Raw genomic sequence first — 26,032 nt, 5'->3', positions numbered from 1 at the left:
TTAATGGTTTTTCTCCCCTTAATAGCCAAACTCATCTTTGAAAAACTTCTATGCTTACTCTGGTTATCTTTGTCTTGCATTATAAGGTGTTTGATTATCTGAAACATTTAAGTGTGACAAAACAAACATCATCATGAGTATGATGCATTCTTTACATAGCTTATCTTTTGAAAAAACAGGTTGCCCAGCAACCCTTAAAAAAAAGAGTTGTTTGAATGTCAGAAACACAAATCTAATACTTGAAAGATTGTTTATTTGAAAACCAGCTGTGTACAGGTAATAGACAGACAATAAATAATAGCGAGAGCAAAAAAATAAAATAAAATAAAATTTTGTATGCCTAATAAATTAGGAAAAGAAGTGATAGAAAATGAAAATGTACAGTTTACTTTACCACCCATGGAAAGCAACATAAATACACACAGAAATGGCGATTTGTCCTGGATCACATCCAGAGGCAGGTTTGACACCTTGTAGTAAAAAAACCCCAAACAAAAACAAACAAAAAAAAGAGTAACATATAACACTGGCTGAACATAAGAACATGTTATTTAAAAGTACATGTAATGCAGGGACAAATACAAGTACACATCCTTCATTCTCAGCATGTCAAAGCAAAAAAAAAAAAAGAAAAAAGAAAAAAAGAGAGGAGATCTTATACAGCCTGACTCCATACGTCAATGCGACATACATTATCAGTACACTAAGCAGTCACCTAAACAATGGTTTCAGCTCGAGAGGAAGTCCGCCCCGCTTCAACTACATAAAGCTAAACTAAAGATTACTTTAAGCCAAGCTAAAACTTGTCGGCTTGAGCTGAAATGCTATGGATGCACTTAGTATCGGTGCTGAATTAGCCCTACGCTTCGGGCTTGATCGGACGAGTCCATGATGCGAGTTAGTGTTTGTAAAGCGTGAAGGCATTCCGTTGCATTATAAGAAGATTACTAAAGAGATGAAAGGCAAAAACAGGTTTTATAGTACATCTGAGTTCCTTGAGAAGAGAAGTATTGTTAAATCAGCCTCGTAAAAAAAAAGGAAAAAAATAAAAAATGGCGCTGAGGTCTCAGAAAAAAACGTCAGATGCTTCGGTCCAAGACGCCTGCAACCGCACTAGCAGTATATGGTTTTTTTGTGAAACTTTAATTTCACCGAGTTAAACACACACTGCTCCAGAAAACGTAAACTGAAACATTTTTAACCTTTAATTAAAAAGAAAAAAAATATATATATTCCATATTCTCCCAAATTATCAAAAGTAATATAAAGTAAACAACAAAAAAAGTTAAGTAAACAAGCAATTAATATTTACAATACATACAGAGTACACAACTTATGTTGCTCATTTATGAAAGTTTATTACTTCCGGCCCCCATCAACATCCTCGGAGCTGATGTGCAGTTTGCCGCCGTCCGTCCCCGTTTCCATGACGTCTGGAAGAAGTCCGTCAAAAAACAAAACAAAAAAAAAAAAGCTTTTCTAAGATGACAGAAAAGGAGGTGCATGGCTCCCTCTGGTGGAACGCCCATGAAATGACACGAGATGAGGGCGGAGGCGCTTCAGAGATTATCCCCCGGCTGGTACTGAGGCTCAGTGGCTGTGAAGTAGTCCTCCAAAAAGGCTTGCAGATACTCAAAGGTGGGCCTCTCCTCGGGGTCCTTCTTCCAGCACTGCACCATGAGCTCGTGCAGGGAGGTGGGGCAGTCCTGAGGGCACGGCATCCGGTAGCCTCGCTCCACCTGCTCCAGAACCTCGCGGTTGTTCATGCCTGGGGACGAGGGAAAGCGGACAGATTCCCTCTCACTGACCTCATTCAAAGCTCCCAGCAGCACTAAGCAGCTTAATGCATCTAAGAGTCTGTGATTTACTGCTGGTTCTTTGTTTTTGTTTGCTTTAATATGCCGTATTGTTGGTGTGGTTTGATATCTTATGAGACCTTTTTTCTTGTTTTTGATGATTTTTTTACTTCAGATTCAAATATGTGTGCTCTTTTATGTGAAAGTGCTGCATAGTTGTGAAGTAGAATAACGTCCTAATGGGACGTAAACCTCGGCCTCGGTTTCAGCTCATCGTTGGGTGTTTAGCTCCCGTCGCCTGAATCAGAAGGTGCCACCACCAAGACGAATTTATCCTCACAGGCAGTTTATTGCTCTGGATTTTATTTAGTAAATGGTGTGCAATTCATTTTAAATTTTGTGTTCGTCTATCGTATGAAATTGAAACAAAATGCACTAACATTTGTGGTAGTAAATGCGGCTTATTTTTCCTTGCAAAAACCCTAACGAGGCGACATGCAGCATTTATCAGACGTGACCAATCAACAGGAAGACGTCTCACCTGGATAGGGCACCCTCCCCTTGGTGACCAGCTCTGTGAGCAGGATGCCGAACGACCATACGTCTGACTTGATGGTGAATTTCCCGTACAGCGCGGCCTCGGGAGCCGTCCACTTAATCGGAAACTTGGCGCCTGAAACAAGTAAAGCAAGGTTTGCATGTTTACTCCTCCAGCTACGGCAACGTGTTTGTGACTTCGCTTTTGCCGCTCCCCGAGAAAATACTTCGGCGGTAAGTAGGTCAGGTTTCATCTGTGGTTTCACATCACAGCGTCCCGCTGGGAAAATGACGGAACAATTCCATTATCTTTCCCCCTCCCCTCCTCTCCCGTCTCCGTTCACACTTGGCCCTAGTTAAACAGTCAAATGTTTTTTAAGCTGCTGTCCAACGAGCAGCTGGGCATGTTGACAAGAGTAGTTTATGTCCGACTCGCTGAGGAAAAGCAGCCGGACTGTCGAGTGGAAACTCGAGCAGTTAAACGCGCTCGTCTGGATTAGATTTTTCACTGTTGCTCGATATACATTCAGCTGCCTTTCAGCCATGTTCCAACCACATCCTTCTGTTTTCCAAGTGTTCATCAGAACAAATTCATGCATGTTTACCCTCTGCAAAACCACAGACCTTTTTCCTCTGACTGCAAGTATTCCTAAGGATGTTGTGGGTGAGGGAAACTGAGGCTACTGAAGGAAAATTGGAGGAACATGTAAGATATGTGCGCACAGATCGGCCTTTGATGCTGCAACTGTGTCTTGAGTTTTCAATGTCTGATTTAGCTTGGTTACGATTCCAAGTTTTTTTTTTTTTTATATTTGGTAAAATGCCAGAATAATAAGAGAGAGAGTAAATTTTTTGGTAACGTTTTTCAAATTCTGCGAATGACATCACATTCATCATGTGAGCTGACGGTGTTCTTGTTGAAAAACAGTAATAGAAAAAAAAAAAAGAACAAGTAAAAACTAGTTTAACGAGATGCAAACTGCCAGAAATGCACAGTATATGGTTTATCTCAGCCATGTTCACTATATCCTGTTGGTGGGAGAAAGCACTAGATACATAACTCAAGGTTGGTGTGCAAACTCTGACTTCCCCAAACAGAGTTCTGACTTTAGGTTGGAAATGATGCTGTTTTTCCTACTGGGAATTGAGAAACTAGATTAGAAAGATTAGTAGAGCCCATTGACCCATTCCTTCTGACATAAACATAGGCAGGTTTGTAGGCAACTTTGCCCTCACGTATTTGTTTCAGTTCTACACTTTCTCCGTTTTAAGATCTAAGTAGGTATGCCTGCAGATGAAACAGGCATTTCCAAAGGAAGGCGTTTCTCGAGATCTAATTGGACAAACAAAATCAAGTGCAACACGATTGGGGGGAGCCTGTCGTCGTTATTACATAATAACAGCATCCGACATTACCTGCATCTCCATAACTTTTCCCCCCCGCCTGTCTTAACAGTCTGGTTACATTTCAAAATAAGAGCATCCACATAATCGCATTTATTTAACAGCTAATAGTTGTGACTTTTCTGCAACATTTACTAGTAGGGAGGGCTAAATGTTAGCCATTACATTAAATCTATTTTGGTTACAGGAACAACGCGAAACTGACATTAAGCTAATATTAAAAGAAATAAAAATGAAATTATCATTCAAAAAATAATGTTAAGTCAAAGGATGGTTGTCCATTTGGATGTCCAACCTTTTCTTTGGGAGTAAATGTAACCCGGCTGGCGTCTGGAGATGATACTTCAATATGTTCACATCATTTATACCAAAATATTTTGGCACAAATCTGCCCCTTCACCACGCTCCTCTATCCGGCCCACCTTGTCTCGCTGTATATTCGTTGTCCTCGATGAGCCTGGCCAGACCAAAATCGGCAATCTTGCAGACCAGGCCGTCGCCTACCAGGATGTTGGCAGAGCGCAGGTCTCTGTGGATGTAGTTCATCCTCTCAATGTACGCCATTCCTGCTGCCACCTGGGAAAAGGAGGTTTCATTATTTTTCCATCTAAAACAACTTAAAACCGAACAGTTTCAAGGTCGGCAAATGTGTGTTATGCAAAAAGCGTCTTTTTTTTCCCCCTCACACACACACATTAGTAAATGGGCCCACACTTCAGCCACGCCATTAAAACCACCGTCTAATGGAAACGGGAGAACGGCGCTGCAGCATTTAGCATTTAGTCCTCAAACCCAACGCTGGAAATCAACTCATTAGAAGATAATCAAAACCAGCTGGGAGATCCTAAACAGCTGTCATCTGATTGTTTTTACAAAACTATAAACCCCAGCTGAACATTTTACTTAATTTGGATACTTAAACTCCTTTAAACGGGGGTTGTTAGTTTAATAATGTACAGTTTGTAAGGACTAGTGCAAATGAAAACATTTTATCTGATTGTAACTTAAAAAAACGGATTTAAAGGAACGATTGCATCCATTTATTTAACAGGGACAAGAGGTTCCTCGCCAAAACAATAAAACAAGGATGATTTGTAGAAAGGCAAAGCTAATATGTTTATTAGCTAATGATTTATGTGTTTCTTATGGAGCATACATTAAATAAAACAACAACAACAATACAACAAAGCACAGTAAAAACTAGAGAGGTTATTAGCAGCACACCTGCGCCGCCATGTCCACCAGGTTTGGCAGTTTAAGGCCTCGTCCTTCTCCGTCTTTCAGGAAATCCAGCAAACTTCCTAAAAAAGAAGAAGAATCTGTTGCATTTCACTCTTATAGAGGTTTTCCAGTTATTCCCTAGGTATCTATTTTATTTATTTTTTTGTTCTCTCGAGGAATGACGCGAACTGTGACCTTTGCTCATGTACTCTGTGACGATGTAGATGGGCTCTTCGGACACGACGGCGTAGAGCTGCACCAGTTTATCGTGTCGGAGCTTCTTCATGATCTGAGCCTCCTCCAGGAAGGACTCGGGCGACATGGTGCCAGGCTTCAAGGTCTTCACCGCCACCTTCGTGGTGCCGTTCCATGTGCCTGATGAAAAAAATCAAAAATAGTTGCAACACGATTCCGTTTGTCTAAGGAGTGGTGCTCATCTTTGGAACAAAATGAACATTTTGTATATTTAAAAACCATTTTCAGTTCTACATCATGCTACTGAGCCAGTGTGAGCCGAATGTGGCTTCACAGCCACTGGTTTCAGACTGCTGGGAGGGACCGATGCAGAGTTGTGGAAAAACTGTCAAAGAGATGTGAAAATATGCAAAGTTTTCACATATTTCTAAAAAGATAAAAACCGGAAAGGTATGGCAGTCGTTTGCAATGAAGGTGAAACGAATCGTTACAGCTGCATGTTTTAGTACAAGTCCCTGCAGGGCCGTGAACTTCTAATAGGTCTTGTGAAGAAAACCGTGTCCACAGTACGACGCAGCCAAAACCATGTTTCACAGGGCTGCCTTTGAGGTGATGTCTTAGCTTTTTTTCTTGGCCTTCCTCAAAAAAAGAGAAAGATGTGTGGCGTGCACGACTGCAGAGGTCCAGTCAACAGATTCCCTCTCTGTGGATCCGTGCGGCTCTTCAAAAGTGATTTATCTTCCTCCTTCTCTTTCCAGTTTGCGTGGACGGCCACGTCACCATGTGTTTGGATTCGTGGCGTGCTGCATTTATTTTCAGAAGATGGATTGAACTTTGCTCCAAGACAAGTTCAAAGCTATATAAACTAAGTCTGCTAAACATCGTCACGTATCACTAGGTTTCTGGAAGGATTTTGGGAAAAATGTGAGGGAGTTCATGGAAGGAGTGTGTCCTCTGTGCACTGGCCACCGACATGTACAGCAGATATTTAAGTATCAGTTAACGTTTAGAACATAGGACATTGGGACAAGTTGTGTTTTCATGAAGCTCAAGTCAAAATATGCTGTCTAAAATCTTGACTCAAGCAAAATGGGCGCAGCTTTAAAACAGCAAATTAGAACCGGCTCTCACACGGACTCCAATTACGGACAGCTGTTTTGCAACAGCTGTCCGAACCGTCGCCCGCGCCAAACGATACACACCCATCCAGACTTCTCCGAACTGGCCGTTGCCGAGGCGTTTGATGAGCTGCAGAGACTCCCGCGGGATCTCCCACACGTCTTTGGTTTTGACGGAGAGGTCGGTGAGACGAGGCATGCCTTTGTGGCACGGCACAATCAGCCGACAGCACAGCCCTGCAGCCCTGGCTGGAAACGCGGGAGGGCACACGCGTGAAAAACAAAACTCCTACTCGGAGCTGTCATGGTAAGTCATTGCTCTCCCTCAAATCAAGCGCTCTCACCGGAGTAGTGCTGAACAAGCTGCTGGAGGGTCTCGAACTGGGCCCTGGTGGTGATGTAGTAGCCTCCGTTGTCCAGTTTACGAATCTTGTAGTGTTTGACGTGATCTCCCTTGATGTCATCCCAGTCCTGGATGGAGAGAGAGTACGCCCCTGGAACGGAGACAACGCATGCGTCAACAAATAGCATATAGGCATGTAGTTCATGAAAACCAGGGAGCAGAAAACTGATGCCAGTGCAATAAAGTAATTTATGTAAGTATTTCCTATTGTTCCACATTCAACTTTCTCTGTCCTTCATGTCTATTTTAGCATAGTATGAATTTATGGTCAATACTTTGGTCTGACGGTCATGAAATCTGGAAATTTTCACAGTCAAAAACAAGAACGGAAATAGAACAAGAGAGGGAAGGATATGAGGAAGGACTAACAGGTTGGATATGAGGAAGGAAAGAAAAGAGGGAAGGAAACAAAATGAAGAAAGACATAAGAAAGAAGGATACAAAAATGACAAGAGACTTGAGGACACAGACTAGAAAGGAAGGACATGAGGAAAGAAGGACGTACAGAGAGAGGAGGAAGCGTGCAAGGATGGAAGGACAGACACAAGGAAATGAATTAAGGGCATGAAAAACACAAAGAAGGGAGGATGTACTTGAGAAGATGCAAGGGAAGAAAGGCAGGAAAAAATGAATAAAGGAAGAAAAGAAATAAATGTAGAAGGAAGGAAGAAGGGAAAGAAGAAGTAAGGGAGAAAGGAATGAAGGGAACATTTAAGGTAATTTTATAGCACATTTTCAGCAACAAGGTTATTCAAAGTGCTTTACATGGATTAAAGCACTTTGCACTAAGAAATAAAGCCTGAAAATACAAATATTTTCCCACATTCTTATTTTCCTTTTCCATACATATCTGGACCTGGAATTTATTGAAAGTTCTATTGAGTTTTCGAGTTTGCTCTAAGATGCCCTGCGCAGTGCTTGTATTGGCACGTGTTTCACACACCTTTCCTGAAGGTTAAAAGTGTTTGCCATCTCAGTGTGTCGCCGCTGTGCGGTACCTTTGGTTGTTTCGCTCTCACGGATGAGGAACGTGCCTCTGGCGTTGCCACCGGAAAGCAGCTGCCGCTCCGCGTCCTTTCGGCCTAATTTACCAAAATACCAGCTGCGGGAGAAACAAAAAGGCCCCAGGTTTAACATGTCTTGCGCCGAATGCACTTCACTCGCTCGGTTTGCAGTGGGTATTACACCGCGTCTCGTTACGCAAAAGACAGATGGGGAAGCTGCTCGACATTTACGACGGGCTCCCAGAGAACGGGATCTGATCTCGTGAGAAAAGGTGAACTCACTCCTCCGCCTGGATCGAATCCACAGGAGCGACGTAATTGCTGGGAATGTATCCAGTTCCACCTGTAGTGAGGGAACGAGCCTCCCACCAGTCGCCCTCCCTGGGGAGTGAGGGAGAGAGGAAGAGAGAGAGAGAGAGAGAGAGAGAGAGAGAGGATGAACGAACCAGCAGGTTGGAAAACTTTAGCTCTAGTAAACCCAAAACGTTACAGAATATTTTCTAGACAGTTTTGGACACAGTCAACTGGTACCCTTCACAACTACTTGGAGGCTTTATCAGCTATTTTCACGGCAAATATTGACACCCCCCTCCCATTCTCCCGCTTTTACTAAGTCTACTATGCAGAATTAAAAGAGCAATAAACAGATCATTCTTCGTGAGCAGCGGAGAAAAGTTTGTTGCACAAAGTCGGGTCTGACTTTTTTTTTTTTTTTTCCAAACACCAAATGATGCTGATGATCTCTGGATAGCTACTCGCATAGGAGTCAAATTACCACACTGACCACAATGGTGCTTTTGGAGCATCACAAACTAAACTTATTATGAACGGATCCCGTTTGATTACAGTTGAATTCAACGAAGCGTCCTGCTGCTCCTCCGCCCGATGCGCAGCAGGACGCTCCGCTGACTCAGAGTCGGTTCGGCTCTCTGAACCGACATGCAGACAGCGGCTAAGATCGCCTCCATCAGATCCTCAGGATGAAGCTTGGACTTAGTTTCCAGATGTATTCAAACCATATCTTTATAAGAGCGTAAAGCTGCCAGGTTAAAAGCTTCAATACGCAGGGTGACGCTGATCAGTTGGGTGGATAAAAAAGCCTGACATCATGACGCATTGTTGTACCTTTCACCGGTAGTCTTTTTTTTTATTTTTTTTATTTTTTTAAGGATTTTTTCGGCGGCACTAGTTTATTTTACAGCAATCTGACTGTGAGGGGGCAGAGAGAGCGGAGCGAGGCGTGGGCCCAGCGAATGGAGGACGGGGGTTGAACTCTGCGGGTTAAGGTCTTTGTATGCGGGGCGCCGTGGTAACCACCGCGCCGCGCAACGCCCCTATTGCGGTAGCCTATGCTGTAATTTACAGTTTCTCTTTGTTAAATTATTTACATTTTCGTACAATTTGAGCTTTCTGACGAACTCACCTAATCCACCTGCTTTCATTTCCTTGGAAAAATCTGTTTTGTCATGTGATTGCGACTAGTCGACTGGCCCAGAAAAAAGTCATTGCAGAGAAAAGAATGGATTAGTCGACTAATTGGTGCAACCTTTAGTACGCTGTAGCCATTTGCAAGACAATCTGTTCCTTTCTCACCACATTTTGACTAAAACGAGCACAGATGACTCTTGTCTCTTGTCCTGTAGAAAGGTTTCGACTTCCTGCAAATATTGTGCATTAGTCTCATTAGGACAGAATTTTTTTTTTTTTTTTTTTTTTTACAAAATAGCTACAACTTAGTCAGATTGAATGGAGAGATTATCTATGGGATTTAGTTCTGCACTTTGACTATGCCACTCTATAAATCATTTCCTTGAGCTCTTAAGACGACTAGAACTTTAGGAAATACAAAACTTGCCCAGATTTAAAACTATTTAATGTATAAAACTTTATTTTATTTTGAAATTAGGTGATTCATTCGCTTCTTTTTATTCGTTTTTTGTGTAGAGAAGAAACTTCAAGGTTTTACAATCAGCAAAAAAAAAAAAAAAAAAAAAAAAAAAAAGAAACCAACTGAGTCGTTTCCAAATTCAAACAAAGTGAATAAAAAAAATTGCAAAATCATTCATTGGTGTCATTCTGGTGAATAAATTCCATGGAGATAACATATTAAACCAGATAAAATAAGAATTAGAGTATATTTACAAATACTGTTTCTATATAATGCTTGGTCAGCGTTATTAAGACGAAGGGGCCAAAAAGCCACAAAAGACTCAGGAATGATTACGCGTCATAAACATAAACTATGTGCTGGTCAGTCGGATAAAATCTCAATAAAATATGTTAAAGTCCACGTTTGTGACAAAATGCGGAAGAGATTAAGTTGTAAGAAAGGTTTTCTAAAGTCTTGTACTACAATCTGAAGCTAATCCTTTTGGCAAAAACTGGAGCAAAGTGTTGAAATGTGCCACACAGCTAGTCCCAGTGTGGCTTAAACTCCACGACGACGTTCTGCTCAGAATAAAAGGAGAACGACGACAAAAACAAGGTAATTCAACACAGACACCGACCGCTCTCCGTGTTCCTGTGTGACATTTTATCCCAGATGTAGCGTTTGGACCGTGGTGAAAAACAATCCCAAAACTAATCGGAGGAGAACACAACCAGCACCCTCCCTCCGCATGCTGTCATACAGATGTTTTCACACTTACGTGCTGTTGAGGATCTGAAACCTCTCCCCCTTTCTGAAGCTGAGGTCATCCTCCGTCCTGGCCTCATAGTCATACAGAGCCACGAACAGAGTTACCCCTGCAGGGGAAAACAAGAAAGTCACATTCAGTATGACAGCTGAGCTAAAAGATCTGAAGGCTGTCTGTGATTTGTACGGATTAAAAGTTTCATTTTAAGTATTTCAACAAAACAGGAAGGGAAGAAGGATGGAGAAACAGGAAGCAAGCACTGACTCTAGGGTCAAAAGAAGACGGACCACAACAAAGGGAGGCAGATAGGACAAAGCAAAATGATAAACTAAAAACAGGGAGGAAGGAAAGGAAGAAAGGAAGGAAAAAATGATTACGGAAGGGAAAACATAAAGAGATGTTAGGCACAAGGATGGAAGGAAAGAAAACTAAGAAAAGAAAACAGGGGGAGAAAGAAAGGAGGTAGGAAACAAAAAGGAAGAAGCATGGACAGAAGGGTGGAATGAATTAAAGGAAAAAGGAAGGAGGGCAGCTTAATGGAGGGAGAGAATTGGGACACAAGGAACAAACAAAGGACACAAAAAAAGGAAAGAAGTAAAAACAAAATGAAGGAATGACATGAGGACACAAAGGTGGAAGAAAGAAAATGTAAGAAAGGAAGGGCAGCATGAAGAAAGGACGTACTGACACAAAGGTGGATGAAGGACACAAGTAAGAAATTGTATCAATGTGATATTTTCAGGATATGAGGTGTGGAGATCAATATGGAGCAGTCCTGGTTTTAAATCTGACCCTAAAAATACTTTTATACTCGCTGAGCAGCAAACAGGCGACATATGAGGAGTCAAAACTGTCATAAGATCCTCGTCTGAATCGTCGCTTGAAAACATGTCAGCCATCTTTCGGCTCACCGCCTTTGTTTTACGGAATGGAACTTTAACGTTGTGGCGAGAGTCGCCACAACAGACTTTATTAAACTGTTGTGGCTACGTCAGAAATAAAGGAATGCAATCTTTTTTCGTTACAAGACAAAGATGCCTCTGGAGTCCCAGCATCTTCAAACAAGCCTGAAACCACTGAAAGATTTCACTTTCTGAATCCTATTAAATCCACCAAAAGCTCCCCTTTATCTCCTCTTGACCTCCATTCTCATCCAGCGTATCGACCTGTGTTGTTTAGTTCATTCACGTAAAACTCCACTGTACAATCCTCTGACTCTACGTACTTGCACGTTGGGGGGGAAAAGAAGGCCCAGGACAGCTAACGGTGAAGAAAGATGTGCTTCATATGTGTCTTTAAAGCCTGAAGCAGAAGCGGCGCAACGCGCTGAAGAGGGATTTGCACTCTTCAGCAAAATGTCTGGTCCTTCTGCTCGTCAGATGTGCTTCACAGAGCACCGGCTATAAATTAGGTCACTCTGTTTTCCATTAACCAGAGGGCCGGGGTCGAATGTCCTTCACAGACAGATTCCTTTATCGCAGCATGGCAATACTGGAGAGAGAAAAATCTAATAATCCCAGCCATGATGAGATAGTTTTTTTTTTGTGTGTGTCTAAGCTGCGAAGAGGGAGATGATTTCCAACGTGTTTGAAGCTCCCCTCTGTGTTAAACTGAATGTTTCCTGTTTTTAATTGTTGAGCGGTTCTGACACAACCGTACGTTGAACGTCACGTTAAATCCCCTTAAAATGACTTGAACTGAAGAGGTATTCACTCTTTTATTGGGATTTCAGGTTACAGATCAACAGAAAGTGGAAGACAAATGTTACACGTCTCTACCAGCTTCATCTCATCCGGAGACCTTTGGGGGAAGGACTGTTCGTCCACAAGCTGATTCAAAGACTCTCCACAAAAAAAAAAAAAAAGAAAAAAGATGAAGCAACTGAGATCAGCGAGTCATATTAAAAACAAGAAACGCATCAAAAGAAAAACAGCTAAACATCTCAGCTCAATCAAACAGGGTTTAATAGATTCTGTTCATTTCTAAGTCCTGCCACTGATTCACGGTCAGATTTCTGGAATTTAATTGGGTCGTTTTAACACAAAACGATGCTAAATCTTTCCATTGCAGCCATGCGATGTGTGGTTTTCATTGTCTTACTAGAAGGTGAGTCTGTGAGTCCCCATCCCCGTCTTAAACAGTTTTGCAGCCTCTTGTTTTTTTGAGCAAAACACGTTTTTGATCAATTTTGACTCACCTCTTTCGTAATAAAACGTTTTCCCACAACGTGACGTGGGATTTTGAGGATCTCTTTGAACAATGACTTTATTTTCACAGCTTTTCCCATAAAAGGTCAAACTTGAGGAGTGAGTGACGTAAACAGATTCTCCCACCAGAGCGGTGGAGCTCTGCACCTCCTCCAGAGTTACCATGGAAATCCTCTCTGGACTGTTAGCTTAGCGCAGGGATCTGAAAAAGAGCCACTCTTTTCACCTTCCACAGTGGCTCTAAATAACAAGGTTTAAAAAAAATAGTCATCTAATATTTTTAAATATAGACGTTATAACAAATGCAGGTTTTAGATAAATTTTTTGTCATTGAATAATTGCATTAAATTTCCACAACAGAATGACACTAAAAAAACAGCAACATGTCTTTAGATCTATTTTTCTGTCATTTATTTAGAAAGTGTTTGAATATAATTTTTCTGAAATTATCCACAGCATCCCGTTCGTCTTCTTTTTGCGCTTTTGTTTATTGGAAACCACCCACAAGAAAATGAATTTAATGGTTCTTCTTTAAGAATGTCAACACATTTCCTGCAGTAAATATTTATCAAAATTACAATCATGTAACATTATTGGCTCTAGATAAGCTTTATTTAGCTGGACTGAAGGCAAAAATGGCTCTTTGAATTGTGGTTTAGTAGAAAGCCATGTTTAAAAAAATAAAAATACCCACTACTTTGAGATATGCCAACCAATCACAATGCAGTTTTTGATTGCATAACCATAACAGAAAAAGCCTAGATACTGTTCCAAGGCAGAATAGAATCGTCACCTTCCTAAAATAATGATTTTTTTTTTTCTTAGCCAAAAGTGATTTTTGCAAAAGAACACTTTTGACGACGTCTAACTGCGACCAACAGAGCAAGACCGTGGTAGTTTTTGCAGCCACGCATCGTTGTGCATTAAGTCTGCATGCGGATAAGCTGCTGCGGAGGTCCAGCCTCACCTGTCCCTCCCCGAGACCGCAGCGTCCCGGACTGCGAGGACGTGTGCACGCCTCCGAACACCGTCACCCCCTGCGTGGCGGCGGTGTGGAAGTTGTTGTAGTTGGGGATGGTGGTGACGCCGAAGCTGGGGTAGTGCTGCGGCGTGGGGTCGGAGCCATAGCGGTACCCCGAGCTGTGTGTGAGGCTGGTCTCGCGGTCATCGGTGAGTTTCGCTGCTTCTTTATCCTTACATTGGACACAGCCCATCCTCTATCGTCTGTGAGCGGACAGAAAGAGAGAGAGAGAGAGAGAAATGGAAGGAGTGAGAGACAGAATGAGGATGTAGGTGGAAATAACAGCTCCAAAGCTGCCTCTCCTGGGGAATTTATAATTTAATCTTCCATTATTTCACATTTTCCTCTGAGACAAGGCCTTCAGAAAAATCCAACAGTTAAGCTGAAATTAAACCCGATCCTCGCTCTCTAATTTAACACAAAAAACAGACCGTAGCCGAGCCGCGTGTGGTTGCTTTTAAAATATGAATTAACTTCTTTATGGCTTACGTCTCCAAAGTGTCGCGTGACCACACATGTGCAAAGAATTTACTCCCACGCCACCACATTTATAGGATGGCACGCAGTTCGTTTTTGTTTACTTTAACAGGAGCTCCACGCACACACACACACACACACACACACACACACACACGCACATCTATGGACCCGGAGTACTGAAGTAAAAAAAAACAAACGCACACAGCAGCAAACCACTTCCTGGCACTGCTATTTATCCCTGAGCACGGAGGATTTGGCCTCACTAAACCAGTTTTGCTAATGAGTAAGGCGATCTCTGTAGAAGGAGCCCTTCCATCTTTATGGACCCAGTAACACTAATGAACATCTAGGCTCAAGGTGTGCCTGGAAGAGGGTCTTGAAGCTGGTGAAGCATGGCTGGCTGCGGGGCCGTCTTTCATCAGAGCGAGCAGCCGACTGACTTCAGACGCGGCTAATTGGAAACACACTTGTTGACAGTGTCTGTGGACGGGGAGAGGTGGCATTAGCGGGAAGGGGAACCGTCATCGCTCCCTCCATCAAAGAAAAGGATGGGCTGTCGGCTGATGGGGGATAATTTATGAGTGCTGGGTGTAAAAGGAGCAATAATGTGGAAGCATTACTGTGCTTAAAATGACAGGTTTTACACTAATCGCATTCTACAAGGAGCCTTCTATAGCTTTAATGAAAAAGAAAAAAAATACAATTAATAGTACAAGATTGGAAATACTGAAACAAAAAGAGTTAACTATTATTACTATTATTAGGGTGTTATTATTATTATTATTATTGTTATTACTAAGGCTGCAGAATAGGATTAGCATTAAGAAAACTGGTGGCATTATTGTTGGAAATTGCAATGACAATACCAGTTGGCATTAACTCACATTTTTTTTTCAATCCTTTTTTTTATTTTTGTCATAAATAAAAAAGGATAAAAACATGACATGAAAAACAGTACTTTACAAAAAACTCTAGCTTATCACCCACAGAAGTTTATCAGTCCTGGGTATCATTATTAATCGTCATTATAATCATTGAAGTTACGGTGGCTTAGTAAAGTATTCATATTCCCTGAATTTTGTCAGGTTATAAACACAGATTTCAATGAATTTTATTAGGATTTTATGCCATAAACCAAAATCAAAATATAGCATAAACATGAAGTTAAAAGAAATCTTAAAATCTTTAAAAAATAAAAATAAAAAAAAGGTTCGACACACTTTATTGTTCAGCTCCAGGCAGCAGCAGGTTTTCATCATAACCTTCCACACAGGGCGCCGCAGCCTGGGGGGCGGCAAGCACTCAGGAAAAAAAAAGAAAAAGAAAAAGCCCTGCCAAGACCGGAAATCAGAAAGAGCTGCGTATTTACAACTCTGGAACGGTTCCGTGAACGTTTTTATCTTGGAAGCAACAGCAAAAAGAACGTAGCGATAATTGCTTTATAGGCCTAGTTAGTTGTCGAGTACTGAGCAGCTCCCAGTACTCTGATACCCCAAATTAAAATCCAGGATAAATATTCCCCATCATCGCTGCTGTGGGGAAGATGTTCCCTCAGCGGGGATTCAGAATCCGGTCAGAGTTGAATGGAGATAAATAAGATTCAATAACGGTTAGGAAACCCTGTCAGAGGACGCAAACGATCTGAGGCAAAGATTCACCTTTATGCATAACAACAACCCTAGAGATCTACATGCTAACATATAAGCATATTTATGTTTTAAAAAGGTCCAGTCAGATTCAAATCCAATTGAAAATCTGTGACAAGACGCTGCTTTATGTTGTTCTACAAAATAAACCCCCGATATGATATAATGCAATGAAGAATGCTGCTACCATGTCACAAAAAGTGAGATCTTTTTCACTTAAAGCAAACTTCCTCTTAGGATGGCTGTAACGGGATAACTGAAACTTTCCTGAAAACATTTTATCATCTTACATTGTCGAAAGGAAACACGTAAGTAAAGTGTAACATCTCTAGAACAGCCGGGCAAATTCACTTTGCAGATCTGTTGCCTTCTAAATCTGCCGCAGCTCCTGTGTGTCAACAGGCGGCAATAAAAGCAAACTATGGCTTTGGCAGACCAGGTGACAGGCACAAATCACTGCTGTGCCGTACCTGCGGAACAGGAATCCGACAGCAATGCACCTGGCGGGATTGTGGGAAGCCCGGCGCTCTGTGTGCGCAGAGCTGTTCGTTTCACTTCCTCAAAGCAGGTGAGCGTTTGCTCCACTCTGCCTTAACTAACGACAGAGAAGGGGAGCCACTGCGGAGAGAAAGAGATCAGCGTGATTCACGACCGCCCATAAAACTCCATAAAACAGCCAAAAGAGGAAGCGGGCTCGCAGAGAGCGCGCATTACGACAGGAGCCCGGAGCAGAGCAGGAGACCGCGGACAGAAACGCAAGGAGGAAAACTGCAGATTTGTCTCTAATCCTCCAGATTTCAGATAATCTTCTTTGACATTTATATTCACATCTTCAGTCGTGTGGATCCCTCTCGGACAGTCCAGCACATGTATTCAAGCTAAAAATACATCATAAAACATTTAGTATAGACTGCGAGTACATGAGCAATCGATAAGTATTTTGAACGAGTGTTTTCAGCAAAAACTAGCAATTTCCTTTTTCTTTTCTTTTTGACGAGCAGCTTATAAAACATTTATGTTATTCGGCTGCGGGTTAAGAAAACACTATCGTGTGAGTTTAACGGAGATGTCCATCTGTTTCTTACCTTTTTAAAAACAAACTTTCAAGTAACAATGTTGAAAAGAGTACTGATGAACGTTCTGCTGCTGCTTTGCATAAGCTTGAAGTATTAAGAGAGCAGACAGGAGGAAAATGGTAAGAGTCTGTTTTCTGGTGTGACTGCAGAGATTTAAATAGCACTGCATCCACTCCTGGAGGGAGCAGAGTAAATGAGGGGAGATCTCTTGTTACCGTTGTGCCTGTGGGGGGGATCATGAAAACCTTCTGTCTTTTCCGAGTTAAAAAGGTCCAGAGCGTCTCCATTTGTGCACGTCTTCCCACCGTGCGCAGGCCGCCACGTTTGGGCAGCAGAGAAAAGTTTCAGGGCAGAAAAAGATGCCCCTCATAAATCAACACAGGCGAGGGGACGGATAACAATCATTCACTACTGTAACGCCATAAACATGTCACACACACATTCATCAAAAAGTTTCAGATTCAAGCTATTACATGGATGAGTCAACACCATTTGTCATATGGGAAAGTCCAAATAGTTTAACTTTTCCTTGTGTTTACGGTGACAGAGATCTACATAAATAGACACTAGCTCCAAGAGATACAGGCCAAAACTCTGTCTGGAGGGAAACGAATGCTGCACATGACCATAAAAACACCAACCCAAGGCGGCGTAATGCTGCGTGGAGGTTTTTCACACAACATGTACAAGCTAACTGATTATTATATAGGGACATTTCCTTCAGCTAAAACAAAGCAACAGTGGAAAATTTATCGTCCGGCAAAACTTATCGTGAGGTCAGAGGTCAGTTTCTTTCCTCTCTCAGCCCAACCACGAGCCCCTCTGCAGATCTCGTCACTCCTGCATCTTCCTCCCCCTCTTTCCAGCATTCGAATTCAACATTGACCGCATTAACACCCATAACTTAGTACAGATTTATTGATAGACTAACACATTCATCAACTCTGTCTGATGACGGTGCGGCACAACATCTTCCATCATGCAGAGTGACAGGAGTTGCTAACACATTTAGCCTGCACGTTCAAGTCCAGCTGCAAATTTGGTGCAGCAAAATATTTCAAACTTGGGCCAGACTGGGGCTGATATTGAATGTAGGGATGGAAGTTTATCATATCGTTTATTGTGATAAATTTCTTATTATTATTTATCGCTGCAACAGAAAATTCCACTTAATTCCCAAACCTGTGGATATTGTCTGTTAATTTTTACTATTTTCTCCACAGTTTGTTCAAGGAAAGGACCAATAAATCAATAATTTTGAAAATATTATTAAATGCATTTACAATTTGTAGATTTATATGACTAGTGTCCTAAAGAAGTGCTTTACAAGTTGGAATGTTTTATGTTTTTCAAGAGCTGTATGTGTTTATGGGGCTATAATTGCTTTGACACAAAGTCACAGCTATACAGTTATCTAAAAAAGGAGTAATAAATCATTCTTATTGCCAATTTTATCGTTATCACAATAGTGCCACAAAATATTGCGATAAAACTTCAAGTTCATATCGCCCATCCCTAAGTGAGTATACAAAGAAGTGTTTTAAAGTCTGTTCCCATGTTAAAAATGCCAGATCAAAGTCCACTTTACAAAAGTACACCAAGCTTTTACAATATTTATTGATGCAAATTAGATAGTATTTTCTCTTTACATCACAATTTTGCTGCATTTTGCATTTGCGTTTTTTTGCAAAATGCAAAAAAAGTTCAAGTAGTATCAAGACTTTTTCATGCTCAGCTCAGATCAACCTGTGACACAACTTAACCCCCCCCCTCCCCCGAAAGAAAGCACATGATGGTATCACAGCCTTAAGTCTTCACCTCAGTCTCAGCAAGAACAATTCTTGTGCTATTTTCAGACCCAGATGAACAGCTTGAATCAAAGAGGCCCACAACAGCATGGTAAGGAAAGAGACAGGGCTGTTCCTGCAAATGTGTAGGAATGTCAGGTTAAGGTTAACAGATGGATAAAACAGGAAACAGTCAGACAGACCTGAGAAAGTGACACGTCCAAAAGTGAACGCTCTGCACAGACGAAACCATCCATATCCAGTAAAGCAAAAGTTAAAATGTTCATCGAAACACCAAAGATTAGAGTGTTAGGGAAAAAAAATTCCTGTGTAGGTTTCACAATAATCAATTAATCGTTTAATAAACAAACTCAATGATTTTCACTTGCATAATTGAATGGTTTTTTTTTGTTCCTTTTTCTACCAAAAGCTGCATGAAAAAAATCTTCAGACTGGTGATTTGGTGTCAACTGGCCCTTATTTTGAAGGACAGTTTTGTTTACAGAGACTCAATGATTCATTTTATATGTTGTTTTGTTTATGTATTGTTGATATTTGAAATTTTTTGCCAGTTCCAGTGTTAAATGTTCATCAAAATTTAAAGTTATCTCCAAGAATGTGTCCTTGCATTATTATTGCTTTGAAAACGGTCTCAAAACAACAATATTATCGTTTATCGCATTAACCTTTGGGTCAATTTATCATGCAGGAAAATTTGTTATTGTGACAGGGCTATCATTGCATTTATAGTATATCAAGTAATATTTTTTATATTTATGCCATCCTGTTCAGCACCATCATCCTTTAAATCCTCACCTCTCCTGCCTTCAACCCTTACAACTACCTCTCACTACGGGATCCTACCCTTCATTTCCATGTCCTTCAACATTCATCCCTTCTCCTAACTCCCAAAACCTTACTTCCTTCGACTCTCACCTCTACCACTGAACTCCCTAAACGCTCATCCCTACTTCCTCCATCCCTGACCCTAACCATTCTCCTTCATGACCACCTTCTTGATCCATCTTCCCTGCCTCATTATCCATTATCTTCTTCGTTTGACCCATTTGTTCTACTGTGCCCTACGTAGTATCATGAAGGTCCTTATCTGGACTGGGGAACTGATGTGCTGAGACAGAACTGCCACTACGCGTCTGGATCGCTGAAGCATCCAGCAGCCAGCCTCCCCTCAGATGAGTCCATAAAAATTCATTAATCCTCTTCTCCCACGACAGCCACAATCCTTTAAATAAATCTTTTAAAATAACATTGTTGTGGCTTGGTGCTTGCCAGTAAATCACAGTTAAATTATGTTTATTTGAGTGAATTGAATAGATGGCCTTTCAGATATTTCGCTACCACTGCATTAGACTTTTTGTCTCCTGTTTTCTCTTAAAACAATTCTGCTTATTTGCTATGGTGCCCAAAACAGTTTTCAGTATTTACTGAGTTTTTGGTAAATTGAAACACACAATCTGCAACCTTTGTATGTCATGTACCTGATACATGACATACAAAAATAAAACCTCAATAACAAAAACTGGCTTTGAGTCTTTGAAACCCGACCAAGAACCACAAGACAGTGAAGCTGTGCTCAGATGGTGATTACTACTACTGGAATGTCTTCATCATTTCACAGAACTTAACTTACCAATCTCTCATAAATGCGACCGCTTTGCAATTCAACCAACCCCTTCCAAACACAGGCCTGATTCTTTTGAGGTGTGGTGTCACTTTACACTCAAGATTATTGATATAGGAGTTAATGTCGAACTTCCCACCCGACTCCCACGGACAACGCACACGCGTTGACCTTACCCAAGTCCAAAACCCGACGTTTTGTTCCACCAACAAAGACAAGTACAAGAAGAGCATCACTTGAAGCTGTGTCCCATTTGGATGAAATACGACAAACGCCGCTCTGTCTGCTGGATTTTCGACGACACGGACAATCTCCTCCTTATGGCTGCCATTCTCTGGATAGTTACAACATTTGCTTGTGTCAGACAACCGAGTTCATTCAGTGTATCAACAGCAGGACAATGGGCACATTTCACTTGGCCACAAGATTACAAGGACAATGAAACGCAGTGTTAAAGCTTTCAAAGCGCTCTTCGAGCGCTGAATGAACAGAGTGGGTTATAAAACCCACAGCTGAGCTTCATACAGTACGTGGTTTAAGCCTAGCTGTGTTTCAGTGTCACAGTGTTCACAGTTGAGTGTGTTGAGTCATGCTGTTAAATAACTGAGACCATTGTAATTATCCGTTCAGTCAGCTTGATTTGGGCATCTTGCACTGAGACTTGGGAAATAAGGAACATTGGAGTATCAAATAAACCAGGAAATAGCAGAGCATTTGTCTGAATTTGGGATCTGTTGATGAATATTTCCAAAAGTTGCTTCAGTGAAGGGTAAAGGTTGGTTCTTCATCATTTGCCAACATGATGAAGAACCATGTTGTTATCCTTTGTAATTTCCAGCAGAGGATACTGGAAATATATAAGCTGAACTTAGACTAACTCAACAACACAAATGAAAAGAAAAATGGGCCACGAAGTCTGCAGGTGACTCAGTAAATCAGGAGAAAAGAAATAATGACAACTTCTGAGTCTTAGAAACTACAAAACACATATTAGCCTTTCATGCTAACGTCAGTTAGCCTGGTCACTCTCCGTGTCAAGCAATTCCCAATTGTTTTCCAGTTTGCTTATGTTGGGTCTAATTTCATTCTCAAATCCAAGTTCTGAATCTAGAGGTAAGTAGCCACCAGCACTTGTTACTGTTTCACTGTTCAAATGAAACAGGAATACAGGAAACAGGATATTTAATTATAGAAAAATATCAGCCACCACAAATGATCAATGTCCAGAAACCGATCAGTCTCACTGATTATCAAAACTTAAATTAGTCCTGTATATCCTTTATTGTTTATGCTCTAAATTAGTTAGGCTTTACACCCAGCTGTAACTTATCAGTAAAATTAATTTCAGAGACTTGTTTTTTACTTAAGTAAAGAATCAACCTGGAAATTTGAACAGTTCACAAAAGTTCATAGAGTGAAAATCACATTTATTAAGTAGTTAATGCTAAGAAACTGAAACTAAGGAGAATTTAATGGTTGCAAACTACAGATTTATGACATAAACAATTCGACATTGAGGAAGTATTACTTGAATGATGAGGGTTGTTTTTAATGGTCTAATTCTGACTATTATACTATTTCCAGAAAAGCAAGAAACAAATCAGAAAGAAATAAACAGGGAAAGAAGACTTATAAGGAGGTATTGATCAGACAATCAGAAGTGAGTATTGGTGTAACTACTCCTAATTTGGACTTCCCTTGGAGAATATAAGAGTCAGAACTTGAAAAATGACCTAAAATCAGAAAAAAAATCATTATGTATTTATTTTTTTATGAGCAAACAACTTATCTAAGAGTTTCTTTTGCCCAGCTTGTGGGCAGGAGAGCAAAGAGTCATTGTAAGCAAAAGGTCAATAGTCAACAAGTTCCAAATTTCCTCCAGTGAACTTTGCTTTGAGTAGATTATTTTTCAAAGCAAAAATTAGTGCACCAGTACACTTCCTGTCTTTGACTACAGGCGCTTGTTGCAGCACAGTAAATTCAGATTTACCTTGCAAATATTTAATCCTCCAATTTATTTTGAGTCCCATCCCACTAGTGCACCACAGTTTGAGGGCCATGCTTGTAAACTAATGCTGAGGTGCAAACATGTCTGTCATCTTGTTTACTTGTGAACACAAAGGTCCTAAAGAAACATTTGCATGGAGCATTAGTAACTCATTTCAATCTAGTGAAACATATCACACACAACTGTGCACTCTCAGGTTTAGGGTGATGAGTGAAGATGAAGACACGTCAACTAAAACACCAACTGCATCCTAACTTATATCACATGGGAAGCCAGCACATCATCCCATTTGTGTTTGCCTCCAAAATGGATGGCAGCACTTCCAGACACAACAGATAACCCGATTAAAGCGGCTTTAATTGGAAATTTAACAGCGTGGCAATGCAATAAGCTCAACAAATGTGACAATTAATTCGGAGACTAATCAATAGGAGGCTGTCTGCGGGTCTGTGGTGCTCTCGGCCTCAGCAGTCAGCTCTGTTCTGCAACCCATCCGTCCCTGCAGCAGATGCAACACCTCTTCAGAAACGCACGAATGCAAAACACCAGCCGCAAAATCACAGCACGTCGTTCTTTTTGATTGATCTCAAACTCGCACATGAGAGCAAACCCACTTCTACAGGAACAGTCTGGTCATACGACCGTGGCGCTTTAAAGCGTGTTATTTATCTCCCCTCTTCTCTCCTGAGATGGATTCAACCCACAGAGCAAAACAGAGGACGAGGCGGCTGCACCGGTTTGGAGCAGAAGTAAGACATAAAAACAAAACCAAGCTTACCGCAGAAAATCAAATCAGTCCATCGGAGTTTTCAGTTGAGATTTTGTGAAGGAATTTTTTTAATGTTTTTTTTCTCTCTCTCTCTCTCTCTCTCTGTCTCTCTCTCTCCTCTGTCTGTGTTTTATTTTCCTCACACGGAGGGAGAACAGAGGGAGAGACTCGTCCCCGCCGGAAAGCCTGTCGCCGCCGTGTGTTCGGATGATGACGATGGAGTGAGAAGTCTGTCAAGCCACACTAGCAGCATCGAGCACTTCCGGTTAGGACTTTCAAAATAAAGCATCTGTTTCTGGAGGAAAGCGAATACTCCATTTAATTACATTTAATTTTACATACTTTATTGAATATTATTTCACTATTTATCGCATAGAAGCATAATAATAAACACCACAATTCATTTTCAAAGCATAAATCTCTGTTATTGTTTGTCGCAACTAAAGAAGTGCCGCTTTAAATTCCGGTTTTACTCTGTTTGTTTTGAAGCACTTTGTTTTGCGTGAGGCTGATGCAGAGTCAGACCGCCTTGATTGACAACGTTTTCATCCAATGAGAGTTTACAATGTGGGCACAAGTGGGGCACCTCCTCGTCTATGAGAATGCTGGAAAACAGGGCACTGTTGTTGGCTATTTGTCTTTGATCAAGTGAATTTCAGCACTCGGGAGGCAGTCCTGCTTGCTGTGTTATAGTGTTATAGTGAGATTTTTTTTTTTTTTTACTCAAAGTCAAAAGGACAGAATGTAGCCTGAAGGTTTTCCTTTTTAAAAACCGCAGAATATCTGCATGAGTTTACCTGTCTGCTAAGATTGATGATATTGGAAATCAACTGTTGCAATTTTATTCCCATCAGAATATTTGAGGCCAATGAAGAAGACCAGATTCAAATGTACAGCGCCCTTCACGCCTGAGTCCCCTTGTAAAGATGTGCAATAAGCCTAAAAGTACTGCTGAAATAGGATATTTTACATGTAAACTCACACCCCTCCCTCCCCAAACATAAACAAACAAAAAAAACTATTCTTCTTTTTGTCTGATGTTAAATCAGACTAAACTTTCTCTTTTAGGTTTGGAAGGCTTACCCAACTTATTTAAATTTTCTAATAACAAGGGAGAAGATTTTTATTGCCTGCTACACATTCAGAAATTTACATACCCTGAAATTTCTATACCTCTAAACAATTTGGGAAAGGCTTTGTGAGTTTCTGAAAGGCTAATAAATTACACAATGTGAAAAAAATTGTGAAACTCTAAATCCTCTGGAAAACTTTCAAACACTCATATATGCAAGTGCAAACAAACAAGTGAAACAAACCACAGAAATATCCAGCCACACCGTTCAGAAAAAAAAAAGATACTGTGGCCCGGAAAGAACATGATTTGCTTCAAAACATAAACCCCAGAATAAAAGCAGAAGACCTGGTGTAGATGTGTGTCAAAGCAACAAACAAGCCAGATTATGACTTGCAAATGAAGCTTGAGATTTTTTTTTTCCCAAAACATGTCTTGTGGAGATGTAAAAAGAAGGAAGAGTTTAAGTCAGCTAGGTTGTGAAGCATGGGGTGGGCAGTATCATGCTGTGTGGTTGCCACAGGAGGAACTGGTGGAGTTTGCAAAATAAATCAGTCAAGATATTAAAGCTTGGGCAGAAATTGCTTTCCCAGTGGTTTTCCGCCTAAACATTTGACCAAATCAGTTGGTAAGTGGTTTGCTACAAAGCACACCTTTTCTTTGTTCTTGTAGTCTTCTTTTAGAATCTGACTCAACTAATAACCACCCATAACCTGCTGTCCATTCTTAAATGGACTTAAATCTCTATTTAATCATATTTGACATTTCTGCTAGAGCAAGAAGTTGTGCAAGTATGGCATATTCACAGAGTGTAGCAAGAGTTATTATTCAGATTTTATAGTAACAATCTTGCACAGTGTGCCACGTTCAAGGACTGTAGTCAAAGTCAGCTCTGCCTCTACCCATTTTGAACTTCAGTTACTCTTAAATGAAAAAGACAAGACGTATCCCATAACAGGAAAGCATATTTCAGGAGATGGCAATAAGAACATTGCACACCTAAACTTGTCTATGTCTACAGTCCTCTCCTGCAACAATCAAGGCTGGCTAATGTATGAAGCTTGTCTAGTCACCACACTCAAATACCAGGATGCAAAGGGAGGCAAACAAATCTAAAGCTCACAGGTAAAAAAAAACTGCAGCAAAAAAGTGGAATCTTAGGATCACTAAATAATAATGTTTCTTCGTATGAAGTAGAAGACAAGAGAATGAGCAATTTAATGTCTTAAGTTTGTTTTTCTTAATAAGGCAGATTTTGGCTACTGTCAAAATCTCGCCAAATTAAAAGTTAGACCAATAATCCCTTTTCAAAACAGCAATTATAAACAAGACAAATGTCCAGTCATACTCACATTGAGCTTTTGAGCAAAACACACTCCAGGTGTGTTTGGTGTGAAACAAAGAACAAAATGTGTGGAAAAGCACCTCATGCCCACGAGTGAAACAGACAATGAAATTCATTTGGGGATTTAGGACACAGTCAGTGCAGGACAAGAGTTTGTTTTATTCAAAGTGTCCAGATGTACATTTTGAAGGGCCTTGGTGAAATGCGTGTGAAAGATCAGATTTGATGTTTTCATGAAAACTACTTGCAAAAGGGGGAGGAAAATACAAAAAACAAAACACAGAGAGATGCATCCACCTTCAGGTTTTTGGAAATCAGCTTGATGGGTTTAAAACATTGTTCATTATTCTGACTCAAGTTATAATGTTTGCTAAATGGGGTGTTTTGTTCAGATACAACAAAAGATCTCCTTTTGTGTATAGAGATCATTTTATCCTCTTAAAAGGTGCATAATGTAATCAATTTCAGGATTAAGTGGCTTAGATACCTGGTATTCAAAACACAGACAGTGACCTTAACTTTTACCTCATAATTTGATTTGGATTATTTTATTTTCAGATTACAGGTTTGAGTTTCGTTGCTCTTTCTGCTTGACTTTGTGTCCTTAACCTGCCCCATTTTTTTTTTTTTTTTTTTTTTTTTTTTTGTTTTGGGGTTTTTTAAAA

At 40.7% G+C, this 26,032-nt stretch overlaps 1 protein-coding gene and 1 long non-coding RNA gene across 2 annotated transcripts; one reads left to right on the top strand and one right to left on the bottom strand.

The window, feature by feature from the left end:
* Positions 1 to 610: 610 nt before the first annotated feature.
* LOC106937692 (tyrosine-protein kinase fyna-like) lies at positions 611 to 23,133 on the bottom strand. The gene is made up of 12 exons (XM_015019332.1): positions 22,960 to 23,133; positions 13,489 to 13,745; positions 10,327 to 10,423; positions 7,961 to 8,059; positions 7,673 to 7,776; positions 6,616 to 6,765; positions 6,356 to 6,520; positions 5,154 to 5,333; positions 4,962 to 5,038; positions 4,160 to 4,313; positions 2,338 to 2,469; positions 611 to 1,768 (listed from the first exon to the last, which is right to left on the bottom strand). Exons 2-12 carry the CDS (start codon positions 13,733 to 13,735, stop codon positions 1,560 to 1,562), a joined length of 1,614 nt encoding a protein of 537 aa, XP_014874818.1. The 5' UTR covers positions 13,736 to 13,745; positions 22,960 to 23,133; the 3' UTR covers positions 611 to 1,559.
* Positions 21,939 to 23,368, top strand: LOC106937693 (uncharacterized). Its single transcript, XR_001422440.1, has 2 exons — positions 21,939 to 22,930; positions 23,100 to 23,368. It is a non-coding gene; the product is annotated as an uncharacterized LOC106937693 (long non-coding RNA).
* The last annotated feature ends 2,664 nt before the right edge of the window (positions 23,369 to 26,032 follow it).

This window comes from Poecilia latipinna, unplaced genomic scaffold (assembly GCF_001443285.1).
Source record: "Poecilia latipinna isolate Pla-1442-1.1 unplaced genomic scaffold, P_latipinna-1.0 Scaffold2414, whole genome shotgun sequence".
Taxonomy (NCBI): domain Eukaryota; kingdom Metazoa; phylum Chordata; class Actinopteri; order Cyprinodontiformes; family Poeciliidae; genus Poecilia; species Poecilia latipinna.
This window is presented reverse-complemented; position numbering and strand designations above follow the sequence as displayed.